Source organism: Pipistrellus hanaki (assembly GCF_964339955.1).
Source record: "Pipistrellus hanaki genome assembly, chromosome: 8".
NCBI lineage: Eukaryota > Metazoa > Chordata > Mammalia > Chiroptera > Vespertilionidae > Pipistrellus > Pipistrellus hanaki.
In genome coordinates this window covers 18,937,868-18,950,337 of record NC_140510.1, presented here as the reverse complement: position 1 = coordinate 18,950,337, position 12,470 = coordinate 18,937,868, and the positions used below count along the sequence as shown (strand labels likewise).

At 38.8% G+C, this 12,470-nt stretch overlaps 1 protein-coding gene across 2 annotated transcripts in view; it reads right to left on the bottom strand.

Moving 5' to 3' along the window:
• The window catches only part of THSD7B (thrombospondin type 1 domain containing 7B), a 959,962-nt gene that overhangs the window by 520,634 nt on the left and 426,858 nt on the right, over positions 1 to 12,470 (bottom strand). For both annotated transcript variants that reach the window (XM_084891907.1, XM_084891906.1), the window contains one exon: positions 8,396 to 8,644. In XM_084891907.1, coding sequence (XP_084748033.1) covers positions 8,396 to 8,644 — 249 coding nt within the window. The remainder of the gene's footprint in view (positions 1 to 8,395; positions 8,645 to 12,470) is intronic.

The following is a 12,470-nucleotide window of genomic DNA, read 5'->3' as shown; positions in this document are numbered from 1 at the left end:
TGTTCTTTTACAGTTGTAAATGCATTTAGAAAGAATTAACTTGTCATTTTTTTTGCTGAACAGACAACCAAATAAAGGGAACCGATCAAGGTTTCTACATTTTATGCTCTAGTAATTTTTTATTGAATAGAGTGGAACTATTGATTATGGAAAGCTACTCTGAAGTACAAAGCTCTTTGCTCTTCAGCAGACGGCTTTGCTAGCCAACCTCCACACATGTATTATTAATAGAGTTCCATCGCTACCATCGCTACGCACAGCTCTTGGCAGTGTGTTACCTTTCTTACACTAACAGGGGAACAAATCTTCCATCCGGGAGGACTTAAAGTGGCACAGTGGGGACTCATGAAACTATATGCATCAGCAAAAGGTGGACTCTATAAAAAGCATCAGTTTCCTTCTGTTGAAACACTTTGAAACGGTTGTTTATTTTCTAAAACAGAATCTCCTGAAGGTTCCAGTCCATGGCCCCTTTACCCTCAACTACTGCAGAAAGCTGCAATTTTTATGTACTGGGTGTTGGGTGCTGTGGAAAACGGAAGGAGACAGAGAAGATGTGTTTGGTGATATACATGCTGTTCTGTTCTGGAAGGTAAGCTTTCCCAAATTTAGATCTGAACGCATTCCTCGCCCTTTTGGAGCTACTCTTATACCCAATGACAACAGAATGTTTCTTAGCTGGCAAGGCAGACATATTGTTAGCAAAAGCAAGGAGGCCACTGGGGACCACCTCAGGCTTGGTGGGTCCCTCTCTTCCTTGAGAAGGTGTTTGCATTTGACTTCCTTGGTGATGCCAGCTTCAGCTGTTAGTTATAAGAAATGGCTTTGGATCCTCCACACACACATTATATAGTAAATATAAGAATGAAATAAAGTATTCTGTGTACCATATTGTTTGAGAACTGTCCTACATTTGAGCATTCATTCATTAATCCACCCATTGTTTATTGAGCATTTACTATGAGTCAGGTACTTTTATAGATACTATCTATTCTACATAAAGGAAAAAGATAAATAAAAATGATTTGTGGAAGCATTACTAACTATTAAAAAATCTTAGAGTATATGGTTACCATGTTCTGGATGTTTTAGCTTTTTAAAAGTATACTACATTAGATTTAAAAACAAAAAACAAAAAACAGCCGGCACCGGTTTGGCTCAGTGGTAGAGCGTCGGTCTGCGGACTGAAAGGTCCCAGGTTCGATTCCGGTCAAGGGCATGTACCTTGGTTGTGGGCACATCCCCAGTAGGGGGTGTGCAAGAGGCAGGTGGTCGATGATTCTCTCTCATCGACGTTTCTAACTCTCTATCCCTCTCTCTTCCTCTCTGTGAAAAATCAATAAAAATATATTAAAAAAAAACATTTTTCATTGTTGTTAGTATTACAGGTATCTCCCACTTCCCCCTTTACTTCCTCCTCCAAGCCCATACCACTACCACCTCCAGGTCTTCACTACCCTATTGCCGGTGTCCATGGGCTATGCATATAAGTATATAAGTTCTTTGGTTTATTTCTTCTGGTCCCCCCAACCCCACATGGAGGTATATCAGACTGGTCCTTGTCTCCATGTTTTGGGTCTTATTTTGTTGGTTAATTCATTTTGTTTATTAGCTTCCACAAATAAGTCAGATCATGTGCTATTTGTTTTTCTCAGTGCACTGGATTCTTAAGATGAATATAAACTAAGTGATCACAAAAGTAAAGTTTTCAGTTCCCCAGGCTGCACAGTTTCAGGCTGAAGCAGGTGGTGAACACACATTTCTTCATGACCTGTCACCCCCAGCACTAACTTCGTTCCAATGGATGAAGGAAGCCAACAATTGAGCCAGCTTTTAAATGCCCCCTTTCTCTTGGCTCTCTCCCTGGCTTCAATATCCATCTAAAAAGACCTGCAGAAGAGATGATTTTATCTAGAACATCTGAAATTGGTGTCAGGTCCTTAGAGAACTTAAAGAGACAGGGGTTTGTTTTACAAGGAAGTTAAAGTAGCTGCAGGAGGCTCAGAACTCTTAATATGAGTATGCAGAGATTAACTTTTCATGAAGAATCTCTAGATTATCCATAATCAGAATAAACTCATCCATGCCAGAGACAAGAAGGGGTGGGTTATAAGAGTTTATCTATTCAGTGCAAGACTCGACTATTGACACAATGTTTTACATACTGGCTCTTCTGTGCAGTAATATCAAGCAGTCTGTATAACACTGTCAGCCAGGCAGCTTCTGCCTTGAGCTCCTTTAAGAGTTTCACTCTACATTGGTCACTGTCACCTTTTACTAGTACTATCTTTTATACTATTTCAAACTCTACAGGACCAGTTCTAAGGCAGAATAGTCAGTTCTGCATGAAATTTGTCGCCTCCTTGTTAGGAAGGTCATCTGAGCTGCCACTGCTAAGAAGGATGTCTGCAGCTGATGTTTTGCAATATTCTGGTGTGCTACTGTGTCTTTTTCTTTAGCCAGAATGGGCTCTACTTAAATGCATGGGATCTGGAGTTGAGCTGTTTCTGCCTCAGATCATGCCTAAGATCTCTGACATTCCCATGCTATCTAATAAACAGGGCCATCTGACCATTTATGGTCTTAGAATGCTTTTCACCTTCCTCTTAGTTGCATCAGGATCTAATAGTTTAGATGTCAAGCAGTACATAGGAACCAAGGTTCTTTGTCTTTCAGTATTTTGAAATAATAAAGAATAACATAATGGCTAAGGTCTTAAAGGTCAATGGTAGGAGATAAACACACCAAGAAAAAAGGTGGCAAGTGGCATGCAAATGTATTCCCTCTCTTATTTCTATCACCACCCTTTAATATACAATTTAAGTCCTTAGTGTTATGTTGGGGGCGGAGCAAAAAAATTACAAGTAGACTGTATAATGATGGAGGAGAGGGTATCTAGGCTATGCATGTCTTGGTCAACTATAGCAAACCCTTGAAATAAGCTTAAGGCTATACACAAAGCTAACTCTCTGATAGTGCTAAAATCTCCCAAGTTAGCACAACACATACTAGTCCCCTGGTCAGCAAACTGTGGCTCACCAGCCACATGCAGGTCTTTGGCCCCTTGAGTGTGGCTCTTCCACAAAACACCATGGCCTGGGCGAGTCTATTTTGAAGAAGTGGTGTTAGAAGATTAAGTTTAAAAAATTTGGCTCTCAAAAGAAATTTCAATCATTATATTGTTGATATTTGGCTCTGTTGACCAATGAGTTTGCCGACCACTGCATTAGTCTATTTCCTTTCAAGTTAAATTTTTTGCCCTAAGGCAACTCCCAATGTTTCCCTTTTATGGAATGATACCTTAGGGACTTGCATTCAGTGTTTTGAGTTAAAGAGATGTTCTATGAATCACTAAGTAGCACCAATGCTATGCAACTGAAAAATATTCATATTCATATACAGAAACTAGAACTCTTTCTACCACTACCTTAAAAAAAAAAAAATTCTTGCCGAAACCGGTTTGGCTCAGTGGATAGAGCATCGGCCTGTGGACTGAAGGGTCCCAGGTTCGATTCCGGTCAAGGGCATGTACATTGGTTGCAGGCACATCCCCAGTGGTGGGGTGTGCAGGAGGCCGCTGATCTATGATTCTCTCTCATTGATGTTTCTAACTCTCTATCCCTCTCTCTTCCTCTCTGTAAAATATCAATAAAATATATTTTTTTAAAAAATTCTTCCCCAAATTTAATAAATGGCAGATTTCTTTACTTCCTCACCCTGAATCCAAATGCTGCCTGTTCAATTGAGGCTTCTCTAATGACCTTGTTTATTTTTAAAATATATTTTATTGATTTTTTTTTTTTCAGAGAAGGGAGAGGGATAGAGAGTTAGGAACATCATTGAGAGAGAAACATTAATCAGCTGCCTCCTGCACACCTCCTACTTGGGGATGTTCCTGCAACCAAGGTACATGCCCTTGGTCAGAATTGAACCTGGGACCTTTCCATCCACAGGCCTACACTCTACCCCCTGATCCAAACCAGTTAGGGTTCTAATAACCCTATTTAATTCTGTACCCTGAGTTGACCCCCATCACAGTATCCCAGAAGCCTCAATCTTTACCTGACTCTAATATTAATCTTACTTTTTCCCCAGGTCATACAAACATAGTTTATTTAATGTATTATATTTACTTGATATATCTTTACTAAAATTTAAGTCCCATAAAATATAGAGGGAACTATATTTTATTTTCTGATGTATCCCCAAAACTAACCACAGTGTCTGACACATAAAAAGAGTTCAATGTGTATTTACTGAATGAATGATTATGTGTCTTACAGCAAAGACAGTAGAAGGGTAAAAGCCAAACCATATTCGAAGAGAGCTTTAAGAAAAACTATGAAAAGTCATAAAAATGTACATTTACCTGCTGGAGAGAAATTTGGTGAGTGAAATTGCTTGATGCATGTGAGTTGGTCATGAATTCTGGGAAAGGAAAAATGGGCATTTTTGTTCCCTAATAGATTTTTGCTTTCATTTGCCTTATTCACAATGAATTTTAATCACCAATGTCAAAACAGAAACAAGTTTGTAGACAGCTTTTATTCTTTCCCGTGGTAGATGCCACAGCTCAGACTGCAGACAAATAAGAATGTCAGCCAATGTTAATTTTGTTGCTGTTATGTATGCCTTGTCCTTTCTACCACTAAGTCAATCTTTAGTTAACACATCATTCTCCCTAGAAACACTGATTGGTATTCAGTGAATTTTCAAAGATTCCCATTTCCTGCAAATTCACTATTTGAAAGGGTTTTTAAAAAAATGCCAAACTCACACTGGCCAGGTAGCTCAGTTGGTGAGTGTCATCCTGATACACCAGGGATATAGATTCAATCCCCGATCAGGGAATGTACAAGAATCAACAAATGAATGCATAATTAAGTGGAACAACAAATCCATATTTATCTCTTTCTTTCTAAATAAATAAATAACTTCTAAAAATTTAAAATAAATAAAAAATGCCAACCTCAGTAATATCATCAATTAGCAGAACCAGGGGGCCAGGTTCATTACCAATATAATGTTTCAGCCTCTATTTTCAGATGTTGATGTACAATACAATGAAGATCAACAAAGAAATTCATATTGGATACATCTTAAATAATTGCCATTCCCATTTTGGTGTATAAATGATACATGTGAATACATGGGTTTATATACACCCATGTCTTGGGGTGTCTTCACTGTGAATATCATGAAATTGTCATTTAATGGAAAGAACATTAACTTCAGAGTCAAATGGCACTCAATTTGAATCTGAACAATACAAATGTATATAACTTTAACTCTCAAAGTTTGCCTTTGAATGATAAATTGTTATTCTAAAAGATCTTTACCAAATATCTGACTTTGTCTCAATAAATGTAGTAATTACCTGTGTTTCCCCGAAAATAAGACATCCTCCGAAAATAAGACCTAGTGCATGGAAAGATAAGACATCCCCTGAAAATAAAACATAGCTCAACTTTGGGAGAAAAAGTTAATATAAGATACTGTCTTATTTTCAGGGAAACAGGGTAACAAATGTAGATGAAAATCAACTTTCTTTGCAACATTAGGAAGGCACCACACTGACTTCCAAGAGAATTGTAATAGTTATCAACAAAGGAGAAAAAGTGGAGTAATGTCTATAAATAAAAAAATGTTTAAAATACCTGTAAAACATTTTTTTCATGAAAAGAATGAAGAAAAAAGTCATCAATATCAAGGTCAACATTAAAACCAATTCTATTCCTGGAAGTTCACCATTTGGGAACCTTTCTGAATTCTGACTCATAGGGGGAAAATAAGATTTCCGAATTTCCCAGAATTAATTACCACAATATGCCTTATATGGAAAGAGAGATTTTCCTTCTGAAGGAAATCAGAATACCAGTGAATAGCAATAAAAAAGATGACCATTCAAACTGGGACTGGGACTAACATTTTACATATCTGGTATGTAGCTTTCTAACCTTCAACACAGGTAGCATAATTAGACATTATATATCAGAGAGAGGAAGGGAAAGGGAGAGAGAAACATCAGTGATGTGAGAATCATCGATCAGCTACCCGCTGCACACCTGCTACTGGGAATCAAGCCCACAATCCAGGCATGCGCAATAGAATTTTAACCATAACCTCTTGGTTCATGGATTAAAGCTCAACCATGAGCAACACCAGCCAGGCTAGACATATTTTATTGAAGACTTAAATGTCTTAGAAAAATGTACAGTTTATCCAAGGACACACAGCTACTAAGTGATGGTGATGCCATTTTAATCCAGGTCTATCCAACTTCAAGAACAGAGATCTCACATTTTATGTTGTTTCCAGTATCATGTTTTGCCCCAAAATTAGTTATTTGAAAGACAGAACATGTACTCAACAAAATGAGGGAAAATTCTGTGAGATAATATCTTAATATGTAAAGAATTATGAAATGCATCTATTGTCTTTGCTTTTGAAGTAAAAATAATCAGAATCGAAGGGGCCATTATAAGGACAGAAAAAAAAAGGCCTCTCCTTTTCTTTGCTGTGGCCTTTCCACAATTTATGAGAACCACCTGGTAATTAAGTCGCAAGATTGTTGGCTCCTCTGTGCAAACTGTACCACAAGTTAAGACTACTCTCAAGGTTGCATTCTTGCATCCCCCTCCTCTCTACTGTTTTAAAAACTCCATGATAATTTGCACCAAAGAATCTCCAGTTAATAGAAAGTTCCCTTCACCCTCCCCTTCAGACAAGCCTCTTTTGAACTCTTCATAACATTTTCTCTAAACACATTATACAGGCTTAAGAAGAAGTTGATAAAGAGACCGCTCTAGGACATTTGCAAACTGAAACTTTTCAACACAATCTGTCCCCCCACCCCATTTAATCAACTTCAATACAATTACCCTCCCTACCTTATCACCTAGCAACAGCAACTAGTTGCTCTTTAAAAGTATAAGCCATTCTTTCTTCCCTGCCCTGTACTGAGTAGCAATACACCAGCCCTTCCTCCTTGAAAATTAAATTAAATTTCCTCTCTGCATCTGTTCTCTCAGTTGTTAATTCTTTCATTGTCCATGTCACTGACCCAACCCTAACAGTCATCATAGTAAAAACATGAACAATCAATATGTAAAAAAGTATTCTGAATCTACACTAATATCAATGAGGAGTCATAGGAAGTGAGTAGCTAAGAATATGACAAGAGAAATTTGTGCCCCTATTTACCCTTACCACCCAATACACACATCATTTCAGGTTTAAGAAATAGCCAGGTCCATCAAAACACCTATTGAGTTTGTAACCCACTACCCTTCCCATATCGACAGGTGATTTATTTCTACAAGAAGCTGTTTGTTTTGCCTCATTTCATTTTTGCTGGGAAAATGATTCTCATATCTTAGAAACTATAGAAAATGTATATCTCAAATATCTGCAGATTTAGAGGATATATTTCAGGGCAGCTGTCCAAGAGGAGTTACCATAAATCTATCCCAAACCCACTCAGAACAACCAGCCATGAATTATTTCTGTGATTATCAGACTGGGTCCATCATGAGCCAACAACACAAAGGAAAGCACACTGGAGGTTTTGCCCAAGGACTATGTAGCCAGAAAAAAATATAACCAGTATCAAGAAGTTAAAATACAGCTACTAATCAGTGGTAACCTTATATCCAACATCCTCTGGCTCCTGGGGAGCTCTGTAATAGAATACCGCAGGGAGGCAGTTAGATCTGAAGAACTGAATAACAAAAGGGGTACTCCCACTCAGATTTTATAACATCAAGGATTATTTAATCTCTTCACATGTGTCAAACACAAGGCCCGCGGGCCAAATCCAGCCCGCCAGGCCTTGCAATGTGGCCCGCACCGCGCTGTCATCACTGCACTCCGCTGTCAGTTTATGACATTGTCAGTTTATGACTGTTCAGTAAACCATTCGGCCCGCGATTTAGGCTGGATTTTAGATTTTGGCCCCTTCTCTGATTGAGTTCGACACCCCTAAGTCTAAGCAGTCATGTCCTCACTTGCAAAATGAAGATACTATGAATGGTTTCTTAGGTTGTTCAAAATGTTAGGTATAACATGTCAGGTAATGATAACTAACATGTTGAGCATTTATTATGTGCCAGGTGATGAATGAAGTACTACTAGTAGAGATATAGACACTAGAATTTAGACACTTGCTGAAATTCACGTAGTTAGAAAGTCACAGTATAAATGGGATTGGAACCCAGAGAATCAGTACCAAAGCCCATGCTCTTAACCTACTGTGCTATAGTAGCACGGAACTCTGCATTGAGTAAAGACTCAACACAGATGAGTCATGCATACTGTTGTTATTGTAACATCCCTAAATCACATAATATGAGGTTTTATTGAAACCTGAATACTCACACCACAGGACACACAGTACCTGGGGCACGGCTGCAAGCTTTCTCCTTCGACAATGCAGGCCTGTTTCTCCAGAAGTTCAGGGCACTCCTTTCCACCTCCAATAGCAATGTGCTTCACATTTCGGTTCCTGCTCCTGAATCCCGGCGAGAGGCTCCCTGAACGACACGTCTTGGAGCAGGGACCCCAGGAGGACCACTCGGTGGTCTCACAGTCTTTCGGCATGATGCAGGACTGGACAGTCAAAGGGAAGGAGTCTTTCATGCAAAGGCTAAAGGGACATAAGCAGAAACCAGTCAGCCACCAATTAAACTGAAGCAACCAATACTATGAAGTGTCTGCGATTAAAAGAAAAAAATGAAATGCGGTTTATGTGTTCAAATTTGAAGATCTAAATAATGTTAGAGGCACCATGATAAAATATGGAAGGATGTTCATTTTAAAAATGCACGCTCTCTTTCATTTGAAATTGTGAACTTATTTCACTCCAATAAGACACATATGTAGGTGAGTATATCTTATATTTATAATGCAGTGTTTCACCTAGGACCATGGTCGGCAAACCGGTTTGCTAGCCACATGCGGCTCTTTGGTCCCTTGAGTGTGGCTCTTCCACAAAATACCACAGACTGGGAGAGTCTATTTTGAAGAAGGGGAATTAGGAGAAGTTTAAGTTTAAAAATGTGTCTCTCAAAAGAAATTTCAATTGTTGTACTGTTGATATTTGGCTCTGTTGACTAATGAGTTTGCCGACCACAACCTAGGAGATAGCCTATATTTACCACTTATTGTCTGGTCCTCAGGTGGCACATACTGCTGCACTTCATAGGCATTTTCACAACCTCATGAGCTCACATACTTTTTAATAAGTTTTTATTAATTTCAGAGAGGAAGGGAGAGGGAGAGAGAGATAGAAATATCAATGATGAAAGAGAATCTTTGATCAGTTGCCTTCTGCATGCCCCTATTGGAAATCAAGCCTGCAACTCAGGCATATGCTCTTGACCAGAACTGAATCTAGGACCTCTTCAGTCCGCAGGTTGATGCTCTGTCCACTGAGCCAAACAGCTCAGGTGTTGAGCTCACATATTATTATGGCTATGTATAGATGAAAAGTTCTTGGCATAGGAAAGCTAAAACATTGGTCTAGGGTCAAAAAAAGATAAATGTAAGCTTTAGAGTATACAGCTATCCTAGTATTTATTCTCTTAAATACTAGGTTATTAAAAAAATAAAATAACAAATATGATATGTTTCCCTACACTTTTAGACTCTGAGCAGCCATTTTCTCATCTATAAACTTTGAGTGCTATCAAATACTAGCAATATAATTGAGAAACAGATAAAGAAATAACATAATGTGATAATGTGATGAATTCAATATATGCATGTATAATTAGTGAAGACAAACACTGATGAGGCAACGTTGGGCCACCTGGGAAGGCAGGGGTGGAGGTGGAGGGGGTGGGTTCTAAGAGAGGACAGCTGAGCTGTATTTTGAAAGATTAGTAGGAATTTCTCAGGAACAGGAAGAAGACTAAGATAAGAAAAGTGAGTATTAAAGATTTTATATAACACTCCATGGGGATGGAAACCAGTGGTATGGCATAGCTGTTTTATAAGAACCAACTGTTACATTTTCAAGAATTTTTCAAGCCAATTGAATTCATGTAAGTCACTTAAAATGGGCCACAGTGGGAATATTTATACTACAAATATCAGCAAATGCTACAGATCAAGCCCCTGACACTGCACCCCGAAGACTGGTACTTAAACATTTACAGGCATGCCGCTGGAGGAAAGTAAAAGCCAACTTGTCAATTGTTGTAAATTTTTCAAATTATGAAGCATCAAGTACAAAGAGGAAAATAAATAAATATTAGGTGTGTAGGTTCTTCAAAAGTATGTCTGGAAAGGCTTCTTATCAAGGGCTAAGAAATTTGTATTTAACTGAACATTAAATAATTTTAAATGAAGGAAAACAGACTCACATAGAAAGGTGATATTTCAAATATTGATTGGCATACATTCCTTTTACTTTCTTGGTGTTAGCCCTTCCTTTATTCAGTCAAAGGTATCCTTTATTTTTGGAGGGGACAGGGAAGGATAATTTTGATAGGAATACAAAATCAAAGAAAGGGCTTATGGTATTTAATGGAATAACTAGAGGCCCAGTACATGAGATTCATGCACATGGTGGCAGGGGGAGGGAGAGTGGGAAAGAGGGGAGTCCCTCAGCCCAGCAGTGGGACATTCGTAGGGCTGCTGCAAAGGCCAATGAGGCTTCTGCCACCTCCACTGCACTCTGCTGCCCTCACCAGCTGTGAGAATGGCTTCTGGCTGAGCACACTGACCACCAGGGGCACACTGACCACCAGGGGCAGCTCCTCCATTGAGCATCTACCCACTGGTGGTCAGTACGTGTCATAGGACCAATTGTGCTGCCATTTGATCTATTTTCATATTAGCCTTTTATTATATAGGATGAGGAATAGACAGAGTTTGGTAATGATTCCTCAGAATGTATCCATAAAAAGAAGAGAAGTATTAAAATTATTCTAAGTTTCTGACTTGGGAAAATATGTAGATAAGGGAGCCACCAACAGAGAAATGGATTACAGAAGGTGGTGTGAAGGTGGTGTGAAGGGGGAAAATAACACATGTGACCATTTTGATGAACAAATCATAGTGAAACTTCTCTATTGATATCCTACATGAAGCCATGGGGATTTAAGTGTGTCTTTCAAAAGTCACAATAATATAAGAGAATCCTTTGGTCCAGTATTATTTTGAAATCTATTCAGATCATATTTTTTCCTTCCAAATGAAAAAGGCAGTGCATACTTCATTACCACTACTGATTCCAGTGGGACCTTCTGGAGGCTTGGAATCAAGGCACACTGGGAAGAACCTCCCTTGAAACTCTTCCACCTAACACAGAATGTACCCACTGCACAACATGCAGGTAGGGAGAGAGGGACACTGTTCAGAAATTGCTATTGACTGAGATGTCCCATTCCCAAGTCCTAACTCCAGTGATTTAGATGTACCTGTACATGAAGATGAAGTCCATAAAGAAAGAATTAAGTTAAAATGAGGCCATCTAATATGACTGGTGTCCTTATTCAAAGACATGAGTACACAGATACACAGAGAGGGAAGACTATGGAAAGACATAGAGACAAGACAACCTTCTACAAACCATGGATAGAAGCCCAGAAGAAACCAACCCTGCTGGCACCTGATTTTGGACTTTCCAGCCTCAGAAGTGTGAGGAAAGTAATGCCTGTTGTTTAAGTACCTAGTCTGCGGTAATTTTTTCAGCCAGCACTAGCAAACTGATTCAGAAACTTAAAGCTTTTCGATTTGAGTATGTTTTTAAAAAAAATTTCATCTTCCAAGGTGGACTTTCTTCTTCCTTTTATAAAGAAGGTCTCACACTATGCAATTCTCTGTCCACAACTGAAGTGGTGGTTTGTTTCTTCCCATTTACCAAGCTTCATTCTCTGTTGCTCATCTTCCCTGAACTGGTCCACGCTATTAGACCAGTGGGGTGAATAACAGGACTCCAACAGTACAAACACTTGAATGGAGTTGCTGGGCTTATTCAAGTGTTCTTGTGCTCTGGGAAAGGGCTTCTAATTATTGGAATTAGAAAGGGAATAGGTTCTTTTGATTAGATATTTACTTGTTTTAGTGTTATTTTTTACTAACCATCCTCCTTAGTTCAAAAAAAAAAAAAAGTAATCATAAAAGGTATCACACAGGACCCTGGTCTAATTTGATCCATGAGATTTCATTTTACTAGAATATCAAATCAGAATTAAATTTTGAGTCAGATATATCTGGGTCCTGAATTTTGCATCACATTATCATGACCTTAGTCTCCTGACTGCTTGGTTTCTTGACTGAAGGGAAAAACAGAATTAAAAAAAAAACGTGATCTGCTCACACCCCAGAGCTGTGGTGACCCTTAGTGTAAGCAGAATCACCTTGTAATACACCAGGGTGGGGAACGTCCAGCCCACAGCTGTAAGAGGCCCAATAAATCGTTTAGTCTGGCCCTGCCAAGGCATTAGGGGTGAGTTCATTAAATG